At 35.4% G+C, this 26,626-nt stretch overlaps 1 protein-coding gene and 1 pseudogene across 4 annotated transcripts in view; both read right to left on the reverse strand.

Moving 5' to 3' along the window:
- The window catches only part of Dpp10 (dipeptidyl peptidase like 10), a 1,452,235-nt gene that overhangs the window by 39,068 nt on the left and 1,386,541 nt on the right, over positions 1-26,626 (reverse strand). For all 4 annotated transcript variants that reach the window (XM_021198715.2, XM_021198714.2, XM_029538361.1 and 1 more), the window contains exons 14-17: positions 14,837-14,928; positions 14,203-14,250; positions 8,945-9,066; positions 7,463-7,510 (exon numbers count right to left, since the gene is read on the reverse strand). In XM_021198715.2, coding sequence (XP_021054374.1) covers positions 7,463-7,510; positions 8,945-9,066; positions 14,203-14,250; positions 14,837-14,928 — 310 coding nt within the window. The remainder of the gene's footprint in view (positions 1-7,462; positions 7,511-8,944; positions 9,067-14,202; positions 14,251-14,836; positions 14,929-26,626) is intronic.
- Positions 18,147-18,261, reverse strand: LOC115064165 (annotated as a pseudogene).

The following is a 26,626-nucleotide window of genomic DNA, read 5'->3' on the forward strand; positions in this document are numbered from 1 at the left end:
AGAAAATTTATAGGTATTGTGCCAATATTACTCTAAGTGTTTTAAATATTTTCTCATTTTAATAGTTTTTTGTAATAGAAAAATAAAGCATTTTATTTATAACTCAATCTTCTTCAAATAAAGGCAGTTTTACTCTTAACTCTTCTTGCTTTTGTTCTGGCTACATCTTTTAACAGAATGTTTTATAGAAAGCATTGAAGAAAGCAAACTTGCCTTCCTATATTCCACAGGAGCATCTGCCATTCAGTGTAACACAAGATGCCTGCTATGGTATGGTATCTTTGTGGATATTGTCATATAGTTCAGGCATTCCCTTTACGTTTTTGTATTGTTCATTTGAAGGTACTATGACTGTATTGTTAAATATTTGTCAAATTTACCAAGTGTTTTATTTTTTCCAAAATCATTTGGGATTCTTGCCTAAATAAAGGAGTCACATTGAATTGAGTTACTTCAGCAATATGGAATGAGTAGGCATTGTATAATTATAAAATATTAATCATTGATTACATACCAAATGTAATATGTAGTAAATGAATTGTACACATAAATTCACAAGGATCTCTCTCTCTCTCTCTCTCTCTCTCTCTCTCTCTCTCTCTCTCTCTCTCTCTCTCTCGTATTGGGGGTGTTTTGCACAGCATCTATCTTGTAGAGGCCACAGGACAACCTCTATAGTTCCTTGGCTGCAGTCCACCTTAATGTTTTTGTTTGAGATAGGGTCTCTTACCGGCCAATGAACTGCCTTCTTACTGCCTTCTCAGACTGGGATGATAAGTGCAACTCTTAATGCTCATTACAATCCTGGGGACTGAATTCAGGACCATGTTCTGGCAAGGTAAGCAATTATCCCACTGGAGCTTTTCAGCAAGAATTAGTCTATTCTCTATTCCCCTCTTCCTCCTCCTCTAGTTTTATGTGATTCTAACTTTAGAATGAAGGTCATAGATGGTCTAGCCTTCCTTCCTTCCTTTCTTACACAGGGTCTCATTATGTGCTCATGCTAGATTTTGTCTCTTTCTTTACAACCTAAAATAATCTCCAGTTTGGGATTGCCCTGCCTCTGCATCCCAAATGATAGGATTAGGTGTGTGTGCACCACTGTGTCTGTCTTGATCTCTATTTTCTGGAACAGCTTGTGTGAGTTTAGTGATATTGTGTAGAATACACTAATAAAGCCTTTAGTTTTCTAAACTAAACATTTAAAATATTTGGTTCCATGTTATTCAGTTTGCTACTTGTGTGATGAAATACATATAATTACATTTTACCATTGGCATGCCCAATGGGGTAGATCTAACACTTGTAATAATGTTTTCTCCTTTATCATGGGGTTTTTGCAGTTTGTTTTTTTTTCTGTCCATCAATATTTCTTTACTTAATTTTCCTTATTCAAACTTTTATTCATTTTATAAATTTTTAATATTTTGGTATTTTCTGGCTATTAGTTTATCATCTATTTTAACAAGTCCTGTTTGTTTCCTGTTTGATTACAGCCAGAGATGTGACAAAGATTCTGGCCCGTTATCAACAGAAGCCATTGACAAGTTTCACTTTTTAATGTAGTTTTGGAAGTTTTCCTCTGTTAATGTTGCAAAGCCACAACCTGATTTTGATAATATCCACTTACACTTGGTTTTAATTTCAATGGTTTTGTCTTCATTAGTTTTCTTTATAAGACCGCATCCCATTTGTTATATTCACGTTCTTTGCATTTCCTCTATTTTAATCATCTTCATATTGTACTGAGCTATGAGCTTTCCTGCTGGTATTGTTGGCTGTACTGAGAATAGACCCCCAGAGCCTCACCCATGCCGACTCAGTGTATTACCACAAATTTTATCCTCAGCCTCAGAAACCACAAGAAATGATCGTACTGTATCAGATCATTCATTTCTGTTTATTCCATTGAGTTATGACTTTTATATATGATCCCTTTCCTAAAAATTTTCTGCTTATTAAATATCTTGCCAATAATAGAGATTGTGGAGAATGGGTTTTCTGATCTTCCTAAAACTCAGCCAGCCTGTGCTATTTAAAAGGTAGCACATTTTCAAAGACACCATCACAACATTTCATAATAAATGATATAAAGTGTGAATTCATATTTCAAAAAACGTGATTACATTTTCATTTATGTGCTTAGTGGTATATGTACATGTGTGCATAGTCATGGGCATACAAAGGCATGCACAGGGAGGTTAGAGGACAAAGTTTGTGAGTTCTTTCCTACCATCTCATATGCCTGCAGAATCGAACTCATAAGCTTGGCAACAGGTAATTTTACCCACTGAGGCATCTTACTTACACTAAAATTGCAAAATCTTACTTTGTGTAGTCCGTTAACATTAACCATTTATTATAAAAGCACACTGAATAGTTCTATAGAATACAACTACATTTTGCATATACAAGATGCCAGCATAATTTGACAATGTTGTTAGTGCAATTTTTTTACATTAAAGTTTGTTAAATTTTTATCTTTATACCTTTAGATAAAAATCATATTTACTATTTTATAAATGTGTACTAGATTATTGCGTTCCAATTAATAATTAAGTAAATGAATAAGAACATCTAGTGGGACCAACATGGGAGTTTTATAGTAGTAATTTCGTATAATGTATTATAAATTACCAGTGGGGGGAAAACATAATTACAAATAAACTAATTGCATCACTGTAACAGCAGTTGGAATTTTTTCTATTATATTAAGTGGAATTAACTTACTCATAAAATAAATATCTCTCTATGAGCACAGAGAACTCAGCTGTAGTTTTAAGAAAAACAAATTTAAGAAAGATTTAAAACATTTCAAAATTGTATGGGTACACTGTAAATTACAATAAATCAGAATATAGGTTTTAGTAAACATGACTTGTCCTTATCAAAAAATATAAGACAGCTATATAAAAAGCTAAAACATTCAGTTAAATGTAGAGATTGGGGAGCAAAGAGAAGATACTGAGAACAGAATTGTGTGAAACAGAATAGTGTGAAGGAGTTGAGAAGGATGCTAAGAATTGAGAAAAGAATAAACAAGAAGTAAGTGAAAGTGATGGAAGACAGACTAAGGGAGACAGGGAAGGCTGGAAAGAAAGAGACAAGGTCGAAGAAACAGACACAAATGAAATTAGGAATGGAAAAGTCTGCATGGGCAAACAGAGTCAGAAACCCTATCCCAGTAACCTCTCTTCCAAAAATATGGAGGTGTGTATTTACTACAAAGTCACACATTAGTGGTATTTAGAGGGCAAAAATGGTGTTTAAGAGGGAAATCCCAATAATAGAATACTGGTGGCCATGTAAGCAGAAGAAAAGATACATGGGCAAAAAGATACACATAATTGGTCCCCATTCTTTTTTTTTTTTTTTTTTTTTTGAGACAGGGTTTCTCTTTGTAGCCCTGGCTGTCCTGGAACTCACTCTGTAGACCAGGCTGGCCTTGAACTCAGAAATCTGCCTGCCTCTGCCTCCTAAGTGCTGGGATTAAAGGCGTGCACCACCACTGCTCAGCTGGTTCCCATTCTATGTGATTCACTGCTTGTCCTAGGAACTGACAAGAAAACGGCCCATCCCCTAAGGCTGGAACAGTGGGATAGACCTGTCTGTGGACAGTAAACCTTCCCAACAGTGTTCCTGCTGAGCACATCTCTCACTATGGAACAAATGAGTGAATATGGACATAAATAGAGAGAAAGGAGTGCCTCAAACATTAACAAGATAAAAATGGATTTGTGCAATGTATAAAGTCCATAATACACAGAATAGAGCACTTGGAAAATATTAAAAGAGAAACAACAAAAACAAAAATTACCTGAAAGTTCTCACGTAAAAGTAAGAACACTAAATAACTGAGAAAATTATCTTGGGTTATGTCATTGTTTTCTTTTCCGACAGAATCTCATGATCCCAGATGAATGTTGAACTTGCTATCTATGTAGGCTTGATTTCTAATCATCTTGCCTCTATCTCTGGAGTGCTAGGATCACAGATATGAATCACCGTATCTAAGTTATATGGCGATAGTTATTGAACTTGGCGTTTTATGTATGCTAGGAAGGTATTCCAATATCTTCATTATACTCTTGGTTCCTTCTTGAAGTTTTATATAATGTATAATCATCAATATCTTTGTTTCATAAATTTATACTTAGATTACCTTTATTCAGCTTTAATTGCCAAGAATAAGAAGAAAATATGAAAAACTGATGGCTGAAGATTTTGTTCTTAAATGTTTGTTGCTCTTTATATTTCTGATTAAAAAACTATGAGAGCCTCTTCCTACACAGTGATCATTAAAATAAAGCTTTTTTTATTAATTCATTATTTGTTGTTTTTTTATTTGCTGTTTTATTTTCATTTTCTTTAAGTTATACTACTTTTCACAATTTTCTTTTCCAGAAATATTTTACTTCATATTGCTCAGGGAACAGCTAAGATTACCTCACTGGTGTTTCTATTTCTTAAAAGCCACAGAACCACTTGTCATTTAATAAAAAAACTTTGTCTCCCTAAATAATTGTCCCTCAAAAGAAAAGCAACCACCTGACCTTAGTTTACCCAGCCAACTGAAAAACTGTACATTTTGATCAAAATGGGATCAGAATTGATTTCTTGGTGGGAACAATATTAATATTTTATAACTTGTCAGGAGAAATGTTTTGTAATTTTCAGCAGTGTTATAAAAACAAGGCTTTGTAACAATGAGGTAAAATTAAATACATATCTCATAAAGGTAAAATTAAATACATATCTCATAAATTCTATAAATTATGCATATTATAGAATTTAATCAAAGTAATAAGTAGGTGCTTCCAATTAATTTCAATATAGGGTATCTTAGCTCCTACAAATGTTGCAAAGGACTCTATATATGTAAAGAAATAAAAAGAAAAGCAACCACCTGACCTTAGTTTACCCAGCCAACTGAAAAACTGTACATTTTGATCAAAATGGGATCAGAATTGATTTCTTGGTGGGAACAATATTAATATTTTATAACTTGTCAGGAGAAATATTTTGTAATTTTCAGCAGTGTTATAAAAACAAGGCTTTGTAACAATGAGGTAAAATTAAATACATATCTCATAAAGGTAAAATTAAATACATATCTCATAAAGACTTTTCTTGGAGTCATTCATTGACAGAGATTAAATATGCAATGTGATACCAAGAGCTGCCACATCTCATAGGTCATATGCATATGTTCTATTATAAATGTATTTGCCACTTTGTCTACACAAAAATTATCTTCAGAGCTATTAGTTGCAATGTTTCTGGTCTCAGAAGAAGGTTATAATGGAATAATGTCATACAATGATTTTCTATCTGCAAAATTTTCTTTTCTATTTTTCTTTCTGTCTCTACTTGGATATTGCATTCATAAGTAGGTTCTCCAAATCTGTTTGTCCTGATTACCAAAATGTTTAGTATTAAATGAAGGCATAAGCTGCTTTTAAAAATTTGATATTTCTATGAATTATGCATATTATAGAATTTAATCAAAGTAATAAGTAGGTGCTTCCAATTAATTTCAATATAGGGTATCTTAGCTCCTACACATGTTGCAAAAGACTCTATATATGTAAAGAAATAAAAAGATTACCACACCTCCTTTAAGATAGGTTCTGAAGATGGGATAGAGAAGCTAATAGAAATTGAAATAGATGATGAGCTATTTTTCAGTCATACAAGAAAACCATACTAGTGCAGGATCCATCTTCATGGGAACAGGTGGTGAATTTCTATAAGGTTCAAATGTTTAAGCATTGGCTTCCTTTCTTTTCTTAGAATGGCACATGACCTTCAATTTTACACATTTATACTTATATGACCATCTAAAGAAAATGCCTGTATTACTTAATGTGACTCAGGATAAAATCATGACAAAAAATTATTCTAAGCTCTGATCACTTCATTTGATTTATGGCTGTTAAGTATTCATATGATTCTAGCTAAGTCCTTTCACCTGTCTTCAATCCAGTTTCTTTACACGTAAAATGAAATAAGAAAATAAATTATTTCAGGGATGTTCTCTGACTTTAGTTAACCTGTAAAAATATTATTAATATTATATAGCATATATGACTGGAACTCAGTGGTAAAGAATTAATACTGTTCATATAGCAGATCTGAGCTCAGTTCTCAACACCCATACCAAGTGACTCACGATCAGCAGTGCAAAAGTCCATTTCCAGGGGATGTGACGTACACTTCTAACCTCTACTGGCACTTGGACAAACACAGCATATATTCACGTTTATGTAAATAAAAGTAAATTTAAAAGATTATACAGCTCACTAGAGCATAAAAATTCTGACTTTGTAAATTTAGAAAACAAAGGTAACAGACAGGGATGAGAATGCAATTTTATGTAGAAATTCATTCTAAGTTTAGATCAGCAGGATATTGGAGAGATGGCTCACCAGTTAAGAGTGCATACTGCTCTTGCAGAGCACCTGGGTTTGCTTCCTAGTACTCACACTGGACAGCTCACAACTGACTATAAATATTGTTCCAGTGGATCTAATGCCTACTGCCTCCATGGGAACTGCTGTACTCATATAGTGTATATACATACATTAAGCATATAAGCATAAATACATACACATAAAATAAAAAACGAATTACTAAATCTTGAAAGAAAATTGACTTAATCACATACTTATTCACTCTATTTTAAGTTTTAATATTCTAAGTTAAACATATAACCATCTCATCTGCTGTATTATTTGATAACATGGTTTGCAAATAAAGTTGGCTGAATATACAAATGAAATAAATGGGCATACATGAACACACACACACACACACACACACACACACACACACACACACATAAATATATATGGCTGCATATCTAGTACAAATACAATAAAGTAAACCACATAAATGTTTTATAATTTTTCCAAGTATTTTATCACTATCTGTGGATTTGATATTACTTTAAGTAGTTGAATACATCATGTTTTATTTCCCAGAATAAAGAAGGAAACTCAAGGCCCTCTACCTCTATGTCAAACACTCAAATAGTGTTTTCAATATAAATAGATATACTTATGACCTATGAAATGTCATAATATCTACAAAACGCATTGGGATTTTATATAACCTACATGGGACTGAAGAAATGATCTTGAAACTCAGCAGAAGTAGGTGGGAATGCACATGGCTGTCAATCATTTTTCATGGGATTTAGATTCTACAATTGTCAAGAACTAACCTGAGCTGTAAGATGATCAAGCCACTCACTTTATTGTTTTACTAACATACATGAAATCAACTTACAGTCCTTTACAAAGCATTCCTTGGGCTGAAGTTCTCTTTGAAGAAGGTTCTAGAGTACGACACATGAAAGAGAAAACAAAAACCAACAAACAAAAAACAAAACCAAAAACCTCCACTTTGCCCAAGATGAAGGCCAAGTATTATTTTCAAACCTGCCTTCTCTGGTACTCACTTGATGGGTTGTCTGTGCTGTGAAGGCTGACCACTGGGACATTTGGACCTAGAATTTAAAAATACACATATAAAGGATTTTTTAAAAGATGTCTGAATATACAAAGTTCTTTTGCTGTCAAGCCAATGGTGGAGAGAACTGACTCCTAAATTGTTCTCTGACTTCTACATATGTACCATGCCATGTCCACAAACACACACACACACACACACACACACACACACACACACACACTAAGAACATCTCTTTTGCCAAATGGATATACTATATATTTAAAAAACAATGAAACAGAAACTAAACAAACAGAATTCATGCCACTTATTACATTTTAAAGGGATGTATGATTTAAATCTTGTCTCTGAGAGGAACAGTACTGCCTTAAAGGGAAAAAGATTACTTTTATTATGTTCTTGTGCAATTTCTCTAGATATATCCATGTGAGGCTATGTCGTGACAAATGAGGAAGACAGAAGAAGGAGTAAGAGGTGGAAGCCATTGCTCAGCACCAAATGAGAAGCAATAGAGGAAGTGAGTTCACACAAATTTTAAGTCCTTATATGAATGAGTATGGGTGTTCTGTGTGAACATGTTCCTGTGTATGTATGTGTGTGTGTTTCTGTGTGTGCGTGTGTGTGTGTGTGTGTGTGTGTGTGTGTGTGTGTGTGTGTGCGCGCGCGCGCAGGTCAAGGTCAAAGACAACCTTGGCCATGGCTTTTCAGATGACATTGATGCTTAATTTTTTTGAGATAATATCTCTTCCTGACTTGAAATTTGCCAGGTAAGTGATGCTGGAGGTCAGCAAGCCTTTGGGTATCTACTTGTCTCTCTGCCTCACTTCCTCAGCCTTGGGATTATAAGTGCATGTCATCATACTCAGCATTTTTTAATGTGACTTCTGGGAACCAAGTTCATGTCCTCATTGTTATAAGTAAAGTGTTTTTTTTTTTGTTTGTTTGTTTTTTGTTTTTTTGTTTTTGTTTGTTTGTTTTTTTTTTTTTTTTTTTTTTTACCAGTGCAGTTGGCTCTTTTATCCACATTGATCCTCATCTCCTAACAATAAGATTACTTCTTCTGAGGAAGGCATTTTCTAAAAAATAGGTAAATTATGATTGTACTGTGTTTTTGTCAAAATAATTGACTACCTTTTTATATATACATTTTTATATACATGTACTTTAATTTTTAAATTTCTAAAGATTTTTTTTTTTATTTTGAGCATATTAGAGAGATGGCTCAGCAGTTAGGGCATATATTATCCTTTGAAAAGAATGTGGATTCAGTTCCCAGTACTCAAGTTGAGAAGCTCACAACCACCTATTCCAGTTCCAGGAAATCTGATGCCCTCTTTTAGCCTCCTCTAAGTGAAATAGTGGCCTAAGCCTTGAATCTCATGAAATATAAACACCTAATAATGATGGTAATGTAAATTGGTTAAACCAAGTGTATGCAGTAAATCCTATTGAAAAGCATATACTATCTAACCTTCACAGAATAACAAGAAATGTTGATTCATGGGACTAAAGCTGGCATCAAAATACGTGCAATCTTCTTTCCTAAAGTTGCATGAGATGCAATCACGAGTCAATAGTCCCTCAGTAGAAGCACTAGAAAAATAAAACAAAAATGAGAAATATTGTTAATATAGACCCTTGAAATTAATGACATCAACATTTAAATCCAGTCAAACAGAAAAGTTGCCTGACAGTTCATGTGAAAATTCCTTATAACTTATGATTCATCTAAGACACGCAAATTCACTTTCCATTATTAAACTCAAGAAATATATATTTTTCTGTGGAATAACAATAATATTGTGGTATGTGCATATAAGTAATAGATGTATATGACTAAATAAATATACCAGTTCCCACAGGATTCACTATAATTTATTGTTACCTCCATTTCCCTTTTTAATATTTATTTAATTTTTGTTTATGTGTATGCCTATATGTGCATGTGCATGTGTGTGTGGATGCCTGAGGCCAGAAGAGGGCGTCTTGATTCTGGAAACTGAACTCCAGTCATTTGCAAGTGCAGTACAGATTTTAAATGCTGAGGCATCTCTAGTCTCTACATTTGTTTTTCTTTTGTGTATTAGCAGTCTAGAAGAAAAGTAGCTCATAGAAGCAAAGATAAGTAATCCTCAATAAATATCAGCCAAAAGATGAATATTTTTTCTAAAACTCTCTCTAAATGAAGGTCATGACTTTGTAACCTCAACAATCTAAACATTAGAATTCACTATCCTCACTTGTCTTATTAAAAATGGGCACTGAGATTTTTAGTAAATAACCTTCACTGTGTATGAAAATATGTGAAATACTACTGACATTCAAGGTCGATGTTGTAAAAGGACCCAAGTCAGCAAATGAAAATATGTCTTCTTTTCCCCCAAAGGAGAGGAGTACTCATGATGGATGTCCTGGGGAGTTATTGGCAGCTAATGGCTCTTGGAGGAAGGAGAGACATTTCTTTCTGTGGTTTAGACACTCATAAGTTGCCTATGTTCCTGTAAATAACCCTAACAAAACTTTGTCCAGCTCTATATCTGACCTATTCTTCCCTCAACACACACTGCATGATAGTAGCTTGAAAGGAGGAAAAAGATCAATAGAAGTGACAGAGGCCAAGCGAAGAGAATTTGACTTAAACATATTATATGCATGTATGAAAATGTAATACTGACATTATTGTGCATAATTAATATATTCTAATAAAAGCTTATTTGAGCAAAGTGTTCTCAACCGAGTCAGTTTGGGCCACAATTTTTGATATATCTGCATGCATGAATTGTAACTATATTGATTGTGAAGTGTAGTATATGACAGTCCTCAGAAAAAGAAAAGAGGCAGTGGATTGGATTCAAGATTGAGACATGAACTCAGGCTTAGTGTGATTTGCAACCCTCAGAGTTACAACTTCATACCTGAAAGGCTGTGAGATCATCGTAATCCACAGACATACTAGGCACCTAAAAATTCACTCTGGGTTGACTTGTCAGATAATCACATACATTTATTTGAACTACGGTTATGCATTTTGTCATTTCAACCATTTTTAGAACACAACTCAGTTTTATTAGATATATCTGAAGTGATGTCCAACCCTCATTCTAGAGAGAGTTAGTAAGTGTCTGGGTTGCATATAGTTCACTCTGGGATGGTAACACTAAGATTTGAAGTCATTTTCATTCCGTCCTCTTCCATATCATTTTTATATTCAAGCTTTGAAGAGATTCACACTGATACTTATGACTTACTTACTTAGTGTGCATCCATATGAAATATGCATATGAATTTAGGAGTAATCTCCTATGCATACATGCACAGGAGCCAAATCCAGATATTGGGTGTTACCTTCTATTTCCCTGCTCCTTATGTTTTTGAGACAGAGTCTCTTTCTGAAACTAAAGCTTGCCATTTCAGCTCTACTCTCTGTTCAGAAAGCTCCAGGAATCTTCTTGTGTCACCAGCCATTCAGGACAATAATTACAAGGATGCATAGCCACTTTTAGTATGGGTGCTCTGGATCATCAGGCTTATATAATATGTACTTCACCCACTGAATAATCTCCACCACCCTCTTTTACTCTACCCAGGTTATGACATCCCTGCAACAAATAGTACAATGCTTTTAGACAAAAGTACTAACACTGGATTTGGTAACAGTTCTGATTATTCAATTAATTAAATCAATGACTGATATTTTTACAGCTCAAGCAAGACTCTGACTGAGTTTTCTGGGTCCGACTCCATCTTACAGTCAAGCTAACAGGCATTCCGTGAGCCATGTAAGAGGACATTCGTTGGCACTATATTCTCTTTATAGTAAGTTCAATGCACTAGTCCAGGTCATGGGCAAATTGTATGCTATGGTACAGTCACTAGACAAGCAACTCTATATGTGTAAACAATTGATGTGATTCAAGTCTCATTTAGACTAATAAGAGCAAAGAACTTCAAGTAAATTCATCTACTGACCTTAACCAGTGCTTATCTCCAATGGTCATTTCTTTTAGAAATTGTTCTTTGTTTTTGTTTGATTTTACTGAAAGGACTAAAATATGATGTACATCTCTAAAACAGTGTTCATGGTTGTAAGGATGAGTTTTCCTTGTCAGTTTCACATAACCTAGAGTCTTAATATTGAGTTATCTAGATTTGTTTGATCTGAGAGCTTACATCAAAGGGATTTTTTTTCTTAATTGTGTTGAGGTGTGAAGACTCATCTTGAAAGTGAGAGATGCCATTGTTCAGGGTGTGTGCTCCTGTGTATGTACCTGTTTGTGAATATCTCCCTCAACTGGTTTCCACTTCATTTGACAGTCTCTCTGTGAACAAACAGCTTGCTTATTCTCACTAGTGTAGCAAGCCAACTTGCTCTGGGAATCCCACATCTTCACCTCTCCAATGCTGAATTTTCTTATAGGAGTCAGAAATCCAAACTCCAGTCGCCATGCTTTCAGTGAGCACCTTATATCCACAGTCCTCTATATCCATTTTTACTTTCAAAACAAAAAGTATAGGCTACTCGGTAAGGAGAGGTAAAACTTCTTCAAACAGGGTGATAATCCACTGAGAATAAACTACAGCAGCCTTGACATGCTTTAAAACCAGTGTGTGAAATGGAAATTAGAAAGTGCATGAAGAATCCAGAAATAATAGGCATTTTGCCTGCTCCAAATAAAAGTCATTATTATGAGGTCCTGTTGAGGGCTTGCAGAATGAGGAGACATTTTAATAGTTGAGCATTTAAGCTCTTAATGAATTTAATTTCACATTTAAACATATTGGCCAGATGTTAATATTCACATATGTATTGCTACATTTTAGTTAAACAAGGAATCTTCTGTACTCAAACAAAGCTACTTTCTCAAACAATCTCATTTACCTTTATGAACCTCAAGACAACAAGAACAAACAAAAAAGAGAAAGAAAAATAGAACAAGATAAAGAAACCTTTGCTTGCTAGAATTTGTATTCAGAGACACATCCATCAAGCTATTATGTTATATAGGAATAAATTATATTTGTGTCACATTGATTGATGTACAAAAAACTCAACATGAGATGGTACAGAAGAAAAATATGCTAGGAAAGTATGAAAATGTCTGTAATGTATAGAGGTAAGAAAAGTCATACATATGCACCAAAAATACTATGAAACTATAAAAATAGATAAATAAAATGAAGAAGAGACACAGAAATCGGGTGTCTGGAAATAGTCTACCAGGCTCCCAGAGGGTCATAGACAACTGACCAGAGAAAGAGTGTGAAGTTCTTTTTGAAGAGGTTGGCCATATGAAAATTAATGGCTTGGTTATGTGTGCTGACAGGAGCCTAAAATAACTCTTCTCTGAGCTGACTAACCAGATGCAGAGACCCACAGGAAAAAAAAAAAAAAAACATTAGATGGAGCTCCAGGAGTCTTGGAAAGACAGGATCAAGGGACCCAGAGGGGATAGGGACTCCACAAGAAGACAACAGAGTCAACTAACCTAGACCCTTGGGGTCCCACAGAGACTGAACCTGAATGCAAACAAGAATGCATGCGCTGAATATAGGCACCCCTCAAATATGTAGCAGATGTGCAGCTTGGTCTGCATGTGGTCCAGCAACAACTCAAGTGGGGACTGTCCCTGAATCTATTGCTTGCCTGTGGGTCTCCTTCCCCTAGCCTGGCTCCTTTGTCTCACCTCAGTGGGAGGGGATTGCCTAGTCCTTCAGTGACTTGTAGTGCCATGGTGAATAGGTACACTGGGTGGGGGGACTGAGGGGCAGTCCCTTTCCTCCCTTGCTTCTCAGAGGAAAAGGGGAGAGGGAGAGGATAGAGCTGTGTGAACAGGGACTGAGATGAGAGGGAAGGCTGCTATTATGATGTAAAGTGAATAAATAAAGTAATGAGGGGAAAAAGAAAACTAGATTCAGGTTTGTCCTATCTTCATTGTGTGTGTTTGCAGTATGAACTAAATTTCCAAGAAAGAAGCTGCATTGAACATTTGTACAGTTCAATGACTGCTTAAAAGTTCAGTGATTGTGGAGAGTTATGATGTTGCAGGATCAGCTAGTCTAAGATCCATTTGTTGGCACCTTTGTGTATGAACTAACCTTGTATAACTATTCTGTAAATCATCTTGGAATGTATGAATAGATTTCTAAATTCCATCACTTCTAAATTAAGAATATCATTAGATATTGGCACCTAAGATTCCCCAGACTTATAGTTATCTACCTGAGGTTCCCATGGATGCACCTGAAAAGTATCTTGATTTATGTCTCTCTTTGTCCTATTACTATTACTGTGAAACTGTTACCTCATTGGAATTCTGTATTTGAAGTAACCTAAATCTGTGTTTCTTTGCTTTGGACACTCATTTGGCTCTGGAATAAACTGCCTTTCTTCCTTCTGAAATGAGAGTTGCATCGTTTTTGTTATCCACAAATACAAAGGAGAGGGAGGGAGAGAGAGAGAGAGAGAGAGAGAGAGAGAGAGAGAGAGAGAGAGAGAGAGAAAGAAAGTAAACTCCATGAAAGAAAATTCTGTTCCATGTGAAGCTTCCTAAATTTCCTGAGGTCCACACCCAAGAGAAGAGACCAAGAGTCTGAGGTTGTCATACTGAGACTGGTTTTTCCCTTGCCATATTGAAAATGATCTGAGATTTTTCCCCCCCATGCCACTGTCACTTTCTGGTCTTAGCCTATGAAAAGCCAACCTGGGGGAAATGAGTTCAAAGCACCTACCTGTATAGTTGCCTCCCTCGGGGAAAAAATTCTGTGCTCAGAAAGTAACTGTTTGAGGAGAAAATAGCAAAAGTGTTAGTGGTAGATTTTATTTCCACCAACCTTAATCTTTACTTGAATTTTCTAACTCCTCAAAAAGACAGGAAGTGGCTGCTTACTTACAGACATAGAAATTTGTTGTATTCAGGAAATGCATCTGTCTTGTTCGTAAAATAATCAGCCTGCTTCTTAAGCTTTTCTAATGTCTTACAAGTATGTGGTAGAACTGGGTCTGTGTGCAGTGTCTGTGAATGAAGTGCAGTTAACAATTTTAAGATGTATTTGTATTTATATGTGTATCTGTATGTGTAATTGCATGTGCATGCACGTGCCCATGAAGGCCACCAGAGGGTATCAGATTTCCCTGGGACTGAAATTACAAGCAGTTGTGAGACTCCTGATGTGAGTACTAGAAACTGAATCTTAGTCCTCTAAAAGAGCAGTACCTGGTCCTGCTCCAGGACAATTCTTTTAAAGAGAGGGTTATTATATGGGTTGCTTCTTTGAACAACCACAGATTAATTCTCTAATAATAGAAAAGATTATACTTGACAATGCTGATGGCCAGCCCATGTAGAGAAGCAAAAACAATCACATTTTTTGAGTTGTTTCATCATAGGCCAAGATCCTTATCACTTCCCAGTTTCCTGATGTCAGATGCCGCACCGTAATTTGCTCGCTTTTACTCTGCAAAGAAATAAAATTGAAAATATTGATTTCTCATTTTTACTTAAATAGCATCTCCCTGGTTTAAAAAAAAAGGTACAGGTAGCTTTTGCTTCATCTAATTCTTTATCAGCCAACATTGGGCTTCCTACACTAAATTCAAGGTCTCACACACATTCTAATAAAGAGACCATGGTGGGACAGTGCCTTTATTCCTGGGCCATAGGTAAACAGTGCAGGAAGTACCAGGTAGCCATGCAACTGTGAACACTCCTGAGGGAAGTACTTGTTTCCAATGAGAGACTTCTCCTGTTCTCACTGAAATAGGTGGCAGCTGTGCAGTTGTCCAGCATCACAGCAAATATTTCAGAAGAAACTGCGGCAACCGAGCAATGCTATTTATTCTTCGCCTTCCTTATCTGTTTCTTGCTGTAACATTTGGTATATTATATAATAGTGAAGCCAAGACAAAGTTGACTGCTTCCTCCAACATTTATCATTCCTCTCTGTATGTGTGAGTCATTGCTCAAGCTCACAGGTTATTCCGGTCCAGCCCAGTTGACCAGCTCAGGCTTGGCCTGTCCTTCACTGTAGATGTGTACCATTTTATTGGGGGTAAGAACATTACAAACCTTTCTTATTAGCATTGAAATATCCAAAATATTAGTCAAGCACAGTCATCCGACTGTGCTACAGAATTCTAGAAGTTATTCAATCTTCACACTGCAACCATGACTCCCACATTTTTGTTCTTAAAGGCAAACTTGTACATGATGGAGAAAACATCTATGATTGGCAATCTTGGTCACAACACACATATGTACTCTTAACCTGTGATGGTTTTCATGCTTCTGTTTGTTTTTGAGACTAGTGATCATTCTACCTCAGCCTCCCAATTGCTGGATTGGAGGTGTGTGCAAGCAAGCATGGGTCAACCTCAGGAGTGCTGGAAGATAAGCATGTGTCAGCATGAATGGCGGGCATTTGCTTTTCAAACGCCATCCTAATTAAGAGTCTACTGGCAATTAAGCTTCCCTGACTCTTCATCTTTCAAGGTTCCTCACTGACACTTATTTTGTCTGGCTATTTTTTTTTTTTTGTCAAACAGTAATATTCTTTCTTTTTGTCTAAAAAAAAATACACAAATGTCCTGGAGGTTAGTTAGAAAATTAATTCATCAAGCTACAATGTTTTGAAAATGGTCTTTTTCCTCTTACTTGATGCTTCTTCAGTTGAAAGCAAGATCGAAAGAGCAGGGTATTTGAACTCTAAATGTTCTGGCATGCATCTTTCTCAGAAAGTGATTTCCATATAACTGAATCACAATAATGAAAATTCCAGTAATATTTTTTAAAGTTCATACATGAGTACTGTTGGCACATTGTTTCCACCCACTCCTCTCCCTAGTCAACTCCTACAGACCCACAATGACCTTTCAAATTCTTGACTTCTTTAATTATTCTCTCTCTCTCTCTCTCTCTCTCTCTCTCTCTCTCTCTCTCTCTCTCTCTCTCACACACACACACACACACACACACACACACACACACAAACACACACACAGGAAGGTATACACATATAGGTATATATAAATTCAAACACACTGAGTTCATTTAATATTGATTCATGTACATATATGTTTAATTGACTACTTAAGAACGAATAATCTAGCTGGGGCTCATTCCTGGAGAAGACTGAATCATCTTTTTCAGCAATCATTAATTGGTTATAGCTCTTGATCTTAGGCAGTATTTCTCCTCCAATGCTGCAACATTTTAATATGGTTCCTCATGTTGTGTTTATGCCCAGCCATAAAATTATCTCATTGCTGCTTCATAACTATAATTTTGCTATCATTATGAATCATAATATAAATATCTTCTATGCAGGATTTCTGAGATGCTGCCTCTGGAAGTGTTGTGACTCATAGGTTGAGAACTGTTAGTCTGGGGACTGTGAGAGAGTTCCCCAAACCATGATGGAATCTTTAAGGTCTTAAAAGTAAAAGCCAAGGCCAATCAGATCTCATTGGTTAAAAGCACTTGTCACAAAAACTTGCTGACTTGAGTTTTATTCCAAGAGCCCATTATGAAATGAAAACACCACATCCTGAATGTTGTCCTCTCACTTCTACACATCCTCATATTCAGGGACTACATCCACACACAAATAAATAAATTTTAAAGCTTAAAGTCACAGTTTGGAATAAAATACATCTATACTTATGTATTAAAGAGCTTACAAATATATACAGCATACCCAGATATGTGGAACATAGATGAATGATATAATGAGATATTCTCTGTGTTTAATTCTATCTGTAAAATAAGAAATTATATATAGAAAAAGAAATTTGACTTTTAAAAAGTCGTAACTGCTTTAGTTTACTCCAAGTTTTATAGCATTGTCCAGAAAGAATGCTACTTGGGGAATATTCCCAAGACATTTTGATGTAACTATGTATTGAATATATGTATAGATATGTATAGATGTATAGATATGGGGGACTTGTCTTGTAATACCTTCTTGCTTCTACTTGAAACAAAATGAACATATAGTCTATATGCCTTTCTGTTTCTATAGTAGCAGAACCTTTGTTCAAAATACTCTTAGTCTTCTTGGTATGGATGTACATTTATCAGTTCCCTGCCCACTCTATTGGTGCATACCTATGACCTCTTTGCTCAGAAAGCTGAGGCAGAAGGTTTAGAAGTCATGTGGACAGTTGACTTACATAGTATGCCTAGTTCACATCCCCAGAAACTGTCTCAATGAAAGGAGGAAAATAAATGAGAGGAATCTTGTTTTTATAAATTCTCTGGCCTGTTAGCTGTCCATATTCATGTTAAATCAAGTTTTTAGTGTACTGTCTGAGATAATAATATGATTCAAGTCTTTGTAGACAAAAGGTATGAATGTAAGAATGACAGGAAATCTGTGGTATTTTTTTTCAGTTACACACCAAAGGCCAGCATGGAATCCTAAACTACATCATGCTTTCAGAATCTACTTTGATTGCTTCCAAACAGAGAACTAATACTTCAATATTTTTGGCTCATTTATAATGTCAATTCAGGATGAAAAACCACATAAACATTGTAATGATTTTTTTTTATATTTGTGTATATTTTGAAACACTTTCGTCTAATAGATTTCTGGGTGTGCTAAATTGTGAAACTGTCTCAGAGAGTTAAGAGATGACTAACAATGTTACATATTTAAAATTACGGGAAAAATCTATTGTAACTATCCTCCACCTTGTAGCCTTCCCCACAACATAGCCTCTCTCTTCTCTGCCACCTACTGACACACGTGTGACACAGCAGTCACACCTGCCAAACCTCTACAAACACATTGACTTTTGTATGGACTCTAAGCAACACCTTCCAAACCAATCAGAATTTGTTTGATTATTATTGAGCACATAAAAATAAATGCAGAGGCTTGGTTATGTCATACAAGGAGATTTCTGAATCTCAGGGAGTGTTTCAAACACTTTCAAAAAACCAAAGTTACAGAGTGAAAATTTATACTTTTCACATTGTGTGTATATGCGTGTGTGTGTGTGTGTGTGTGTGTGTGTGTGTGTGCGTGCATGCATGTATGTGTGTGTGTGGTTGTGCACGGGCATGCACATGAGCACACACTCTATGGCATATCACTAAACATTAGAGGACAACCTGTGGGAGTCATGTATCTCATTCCACCATGTAGGTCGAAGTGATTGAATTCAGGACATCAGGCTTGGCCGTAAGAAGCTTTATCAGGTGAACCCTCTCTCTCAGTGAAAGGAATGCGAAGTAAACAATGTAAAAATGAATACAAATTTTTATTATACAGAAATAAAACCTTTTGTTAATCCATATGTCTTCTATATAAACTTGGCAGAATAGAAACCCTGGGTATAGATATAAGCGTAGGTGTAGTACAGAGAGAAGCTAGAGTGTGGAAATATACTTTCAATTAAACTTTGAATACAGAATAAAACATGAAACAGGAATAAGACTTCATTCATTCTCTGAAGCAGGCTACAAATCTACAATAGAGTGGCTGTAGTGGAGACTAGACATGAGACACACACAAAGAGACAAAATCTGAGCCAGGCACTTCTATTCATAAACTGGAAGCATGTTGGCACATTTAGCAGTGTCCTGTATTTGTTACATGGTAACTTCCTGTTTATTCAAATATCTGATATTAAATTCTGCCCAAAGTTTATAGTCATTAAATAAGAGAGATGCTATACTGTTTAAAAATACCTTGCTTTAATTTACTGTCTATTCATCACAGGAAATGAACTCATTGTTTTCAGACAATGTCCTAATCAGATAGAGTAGAGAAATTTAATGAAAACCTTTTATTAGGTTGATTAGGTGATAGGATTATGAATTACAAGCATGTGATTCTCTACAGTACTTCTAATCAATAATGGAATTTAATATTGTTCTGAGTGGAATAGTCAGCTATCCTGAGTGAAACTGCTTGGTACTGTATAGACTAAGTGGCCAATGCGACAATGTGGTTTTTTTTTTTTTTTTTTTTTTTTTTTTTTTTTTTTTAATTTCACACACTTTGGGAAAATGACAGTGCAGTTGCTTATCCTGAAGAGTCTGGAAACTCTGCTCACTCCTCTCTGAGTGGGAGAGTTGTTGTGAGGGTTAATCTTGCTTCTCAAAATGACACCATTGAGAATCACCTAAGAGGCACATCTGTGAAGCATTGTCTAGATTGTGATAACTGAGGAAGGAAGATGCACCTGAAGTGTGGGCACCTCCATCCTACGCTGAGCACCAACACTCATCTCTCTCTGCTTCCTGACTTGGATGACAAGACTAGGCATTTCAAGCTCCTGCTATCATGCTTTCCTATCATGATGAACTGTCCTCAAACTGTGGGAAAATCAAACCTTTCCTTACATTACTTTTGCTGAGTACTTTGTCACAGAGATGAGAAGAGTGACTAATAAAGAGTGACTAATAATTATGTGAAAATAATTCCCCAGGGGGAAAATTTTTACATGCATCAGAAGATATTCATTGTTTCTGAAAGCAACTGTTTATTAATGCTCATACGTCTGTGTCCATGTGAGTGCACATACATATATGTGAAGACATGTATGCGGATGCCTGTGGGCAGAGGTCACAAATGGTTACTGAGAGTCCTCTTACAGTACTTTGTTCCTCTTCCGCTGAGGCACAGTCTCTTCCTGTACCTGGAACCTGTATCATGGCCTAGTTGGAAACCAGCAGCCATTCCTTCTTTCCCAGCTCCTCTAAGAACTGGACAGACAGACATTTCTGGATCCAAACTCTGATGATTGTGGAATAACTACTCATAAGTACTAAGTCATCTCTCCAACCCTACAAATAGTGTTCTTCAAATATTTTTTAGTAGACTGTATGATGCTGAAAAAAAAATGCAGATTTTCTGCTTTCATATTTTCACAGTGAAAGTAATTTGGAAAATTGTGTAAAGGGGTATATAAATATTTTATGTTGGTACAGAGATTGTGATTTTATTAGCACATATCAAATAACTAATGAAATGTACAAATGAATGTGCACTATGCATATAATCCCACTGAAACATGGAAAAATAGTTCATAATATAATTCTATATCAAACAAACTAAATGGTAATAAAAGTAATTGCTTTAATAATTATTTGGCATCATGAAAAAGTACATATTTGGAAAACAAATTTTAAATATCACCAAGGAAACAAGGTAATAACACACTTTACAAAGCACATGCTGTGAAAGCGTGAGGCCCTGAAATTGATCCTCAAGTTAGGATGTGTGTGTGTGGATATTATAAACTTTTTTTAAAAAAATGAAATTCTAAAAAATTAATTTAAATTTAACTTTTTAAAATTAATATTAGATAAAATTTAAAATTAAATTAGTTTTAAATTAATTTTTGAAATCCAAATAAAAAATTAAAATAGAAAAACTTAACTGGCCATTATAGCAGGCCCTTGTCATCCTGTGGACAAACAGATCCCTTAGCATCATGGGCTAGACAGCCTAGTCTATTTGGTGAGTCATGAGAGATCTTTCTCAAATATGGAGGTAGACACTCAAGGTTGACAGCTGGCCTGTCAATATGCAAGTGTGTATACACAGACAGAGAACATAAGTGGGTAGAAAAAGAGTGAATGTCAGAATGCACTACTGTATTTTACATGAAATTATAATTCTATTTTATTGGAGGATAAGAAAACAAAAGAATTATTTCACTTATCCACTTTGACAGTGATTAGATTCTATGAATGTGAAAAATAATTCACTAAAGGTTCATGAACACAAGTCTTCCATTCCAGCCTGAAGAAAGCCTAGGAGCACTTGGGTAGCTTTTCCTCTGATGTTTTCATCTATGCTTGTTCCAGAGAGCACAATGTTTGCACAGATTTACTGGTCTCAGTCAGTAACCACTTCAAACACATGAACCTGCCCTAAGTGAGTCAGGAGGCTCCCAGACACAGCTGAGCCTCATGGCAGGTGCTCTGGCTGCAGGCCACTATGTTGCCAGGTCCCATCATGATCAGCATTCCACTCATGCCCATTAGCAATGGACTACCACCCCAAGACCAGAACAGAAGGACTATGCATAACCCACAGCAGCCTGTTGAGAGGTCAGCAATGTAGTATGTAGTATGCACTCCTCTTTCACGTATAAATGATGATGTTTTATTTTGAAGAGCCAATTGGCACTCTACGTAAAACGCAATGAATATATTACATGTGCATGTGGTCTACTTGGTGAAGTGTTGTGGTGGGGGGAGCAATTTGTCAACAGGATTGGATCTGGAGCAGAATAGGAGGCAATCATCTGGACATCCCTGTGACAGATGTTTTGATCTGATGACTGAAAGTGGCGATATCTACTCTAAACATAGTAGCTCATCCCTGTCATGCTCCCAGTAAAAGTCTGTGGAAGAAGGAAAGCTGCTATCATCTGCTTACCTTTATTCTTGCTGGTGAGTTCATCCATCCTATTAATGCTTCATCTCTCTGTTGATATTAGAGTCAGCTTCTTTAGGAAATATGTGTATGGTAAAGATGGCTCTCCAGCTTCTTTAAGGATCACATGTATAGTGAAGATGACTCTCCAGTAATTTTCCAGCTCTTTGAGGCCCTACAAGAGCTACTGAAACATCCAGTTTTGTGAACCTAGCAAATGCTGGATGCGTTACTTTTCAAGTGGGAGACAACTAGTTTTGGACTTCCCACTGAATCATGTAAGCCAATCTCATAAATACACTTTTAATATATACTTATTCTATCAACTCTGTTCCTGTAGCAAACCCTGACTTATAACTCTTTGAACATTTAGAAATGGATTCTTGTGGGGCAATTAAAATAGAAGTGTTTGTGAACAAGATTGCTTGTCTAAGAATCTAACATCAAAGAGCAGAATAACTTTAATGATGAAAATGGATCATTTAAAGCAAGCATAACAAGTCTGCATGAGTAAATGCCACAGATTTATTAAAATCACAAGTCACAATATGCTAAGTGCAAAATATTAAAAATTCCATTTGAGGGTATCAGAAAAATTATATATCATTCTATAAATGTTGCAAACCTAAATTATATTGATTGAAATCTTTTTTAAAAGGCCTTATTTTAATGTAAAAAGAAACTGAAAATATATGCATCAATTGATGAAAAGCTTATTAAAAGAAATGACAGGAAAACAAAGCATTTATTTATTCTTTCATTACTTTCATCAGGTATTATTTTTCAAAAATGTTATATTGACTATATAAAAGCACTTTTATACAATTAATAAAACAGTCTTATTGCTGTTATTAAAATGAAACAAGAAGTTTCAGACTATGTCTCCAAATAGTATATATTCTTTACATGTGTGTAAGGCTGCACCTGTGTATGTCTATACATGTATGCAAGTTTTGTGAATATTTGTGCATGATAAACTGTGTTTACCTAAATATCAATTTATGTCTTCATAACTGGTATGTGCATTTCACTCACCTGACAGCATTCCCACAAATCATAGCATAGTCTTGTTCTTTTCTCAGTTTGGCAAATTGTTAATGCCCCGAATGGCAGCCAGAATGGAGTGAAAGCACTCTACTTCAATGAAACATTTTCACACTTGGGATGAAAGATGAACGAAGTCAATCCAGGGACTGTGTGCAGTTGCTCTGGACATTGCAAGAATAATTGAGTGCCTGCACACAGGCTATTTCAGCAACCGATGAAATTCCTTTCTAGGCATTTAGAAAAACTCCTGGTCCACTCTTTACTAAGAAACTACTAGATAGTTGCTGGAGAAGAAACATACTTTTCTTTTTTTTTTCCTTTTTTTCCTTTTTTCTTTTTTTTTTTCTTTTTTTTTTTTTTTTTTCAAGACAGGGCTTCTCTGTGTAGCCTTGGCTGTTCTGGAACTCACTCTGTAGACCAAGCTGGCCTCATAAATCTGCCTGCCGCTGCCTCCCAAGTACTTGTGTGTATGTGTGTATATATATATATATATATATATATATATATATATATATATATATATATATATATATATAATACAGGAAAACTTTCAAAAATTTAAAGAGAAATTCTTAACTAAATATGAAAAGACCCTCCCTTGGAAGATACCATCTGCCCAACATAATACTAGAAGTGGTTTCCTTTCTTAATGAGTTAAATAGACTGGTTTCATTTGAAAATGTTAATATCATGATATACTGTACATGTTTATAGCCTTGACTCTTTGTTTGTGAAGTCTTTCTTCGGTGCAAGTATACATATGCATGTGCACGTGTGACTACATTTGTGTGTAGGCCAGAGATTGACACAGGTGTCATCCAAGATTCAGTTTTTCCTTGGCTTTTGAGACAGGGTCTGTTCCTGAACACAGAGCTCCTGAACTGACAAGACTGGAGAGTCAGTAAGCTCTGGAGAGCCTCCCATTTTCATTCCCCCAAACATTACAGATATGCCTGTTGATGACTGCCTGGTAGGCAGGTACCAAACATTCAAACTCAGGCATGGCTTGTAGCTTATCAGTGGTAATATCTTGAGTGTTTAAAGGGGTAGCTAAATATCAGAGTGCTGGGTTTTAACAATTCAATAAAGACTAGAGAAATGGCTCAGTTGTTAAGGGGACATGATGCTTATCCAAAATGACTGGGTTTAAGTCTGAGCACCCATGTTGTGTGGCTCATAACCAGCTGTAATTCCAGCTCTAGAGGATCTAACATTCTCTTCAGAGCTCCAAGTACCCAGGCATACACAGATAGACACATAGACACAGACACAGATACACACAGACACACAGACACACAGATACACAGATACACACACTCACAAATAAATAAGATACATCTTAAAAAAAGATTCAGTAAAATTCCCTGACTATAATATTTATAAAATACTATTTATTAGAAATATATCTTCCTACTACTAATTATCATAAGGTTTATGTAGCAGAAATAAATGAAGTAATTTCCTAATGACCAGTTTTTCACATAGAAAATAAAAATATTACCTTAAAATTCTACCTGCCTATGCCAATCAATTAATATTTGACCCAGAAAGACCCAGAAATTTATTCATATATAAATACCTACATTTCCTTCAAAATAAATGCAACTGCATTATTCATGGGTATATAATTAACAAGTCCACTTTCTAACTTAGTAACCTACTATGAAAATCAGTCTTTTCCCCTGCTGTAGAAATTACACATGTCCTAATTTTTTTTTTATTTCAACCTTGATTAAAATTAAAGTCACATTTGTGCAGATTCCTTAATAATGCAAACCTTGGCTATCTTTTTATTTTATGTACTGCCATAAAATTTTGTCAATCCAAAGTAAAATTTTGTAGGTACGAATGCATATATGTTAAAACTGCTCTATTTAAAAGAATGTGTTTATTCATATATGCAAATTATATACAATGGGCTCACCAAGACATTTTCATGCTTGTAGATCATGTTTTTGGATTCTACCCACTTCCTCATTACTCTTTTGTCCCCTCCTCTGCTGCTGACCCATTCCTCTCCCCAGCCATGTCCATTGTATGGTTTTTGGATATCGCTATGAGTTTCATGAAGTTTGCATCAGCTTCAGAATAATTGCAAACTTTATATGCCCCAGTATAGGGGAATGCCAGGGCCAAGAAGCAGGAGTGGGTGGGTTGGGGAGCAGGGTGCAGGGAGGGTATAGGGGACTTTCAGGAAAGCATTTGAAATGTAAATGAATAAAATATCTAATAAAATTGTTAAAAAAATAGTTGAAGAATGGAAGTACTTAAATCTGTCTGTTTGTGAGGGATTTTATGCCACATTTATATTGTATTTTATATTTTAAGAAATACTTCTGTCTACATTCTTGGGAAGCTCTCATAATCATTTGATTTCCTCCCAATTATTTGTCATTATAAAGCTCTCTCTCTCTGTGTAGGGTGGGATGTTCACTTCTAAGGATGCTTGTTTCCTCCTAAATATGTGCTATTGAAATTTAATTTAAATTGACTCATTAATCTTGACATATTTAAATCAGATATTAATAAACCTGATTCTAAAATAATTTAGACTTTTAAAATTTGTTTGAGATTTAGAAGGAAAAATGTTTCCTTCCTCTTTTCAAAAGGTCTCTAAGAAACAGCGTGGCCTCTTAGTCATTGAGAACACATTAATTTTATTTTCTATTTTAAAATATGCACTGCATTTTCTAGAATAGATACATTTTAAATTTATTGTACCATTCCATTTTGAAGTAGATTTACTTGGTTATGAATATTCAAAAGTTAATATTCACTATTAATTATTGTGTATACATTATGTACATGTCTGGCTGGACATTCTATGGCATGCACATGGAAGTCAAGTGACACTTTTGTGGCATCTGTTCTTTCTTTCCACCTTTAAATGGATTTTGCTCAGGTCACCAGATTTACACGGTGAATTCCTTTACCACCTTATCCATATTGCCAGTCCATACATTTGAAACCTATATAATGGCTTGATAGTTTTACATATACAAAATAGGAAATATGTATTTAATGAACTCTTAGATTGTCACCAGGTTCTTGAAAGGGGCTTGTGTTTTAGTTAAGTTATACATCCCAGTTGGGTGTAGTGACATAGATCTTTAACACTAGTATTCAAGAGACAGAGATATAGATGGAACCTTATGAGTTTGAGCAAGACCTGGTTTATATAGTAAGTTCCAGAACAGCAAGAGCTGCATCATGAGACTCTGTCTCAAAACAATAAAAACAGTGTTCTGTATCCCAGGGCTGGAGTTGTAGGCTCAGTTAGTAGAGTATTTCTTCAGCATACATAAACCCTGGATTTGATAGCCAGAGCTGCATAAACTTGAATCTTAGCTTACACCAATTATTCTGGCATCTAGGGACAGATTTGGAGTATCAAAAGTTCATAGTCATTATCTACTGTATAGTGAGTCCAAACCCACCTTGGACTTGTATACACACACACATACATACATACCTGCAGAGCTTGCCAAGGCCCTCAATTCACAGAACATATGGATGACAACATTTTATTGTTATTGTAATGATACAGTTTGAATATATATCATCATCTCCCAAAAATATGTGTGAGCCTTTCACTTCATGGCACTCACTCTAGGCTCTTCTAGGCACAAGAACTGGGATATTTGGGACTTTGAAAGATAGCGTGGTTGATGAAGCCCTTGTCACATAAGCATGAGGACATCAGTTTGAACCT

The sequence above is a fragment of the Mus pahari genome, chromosome 5 (assembly GCF_900095145.1).
Source record: "Mus pahari chromosome 5, PAHARI_EIJ_v1.1, whole genome shotgun sequence".
Taxonomy (NCBI): domain Eukaryota; kingdom Metazoa; phylum Chordata; class Mammalia; order Rodentia; family Muridae; genus Mus; species Mus pahari.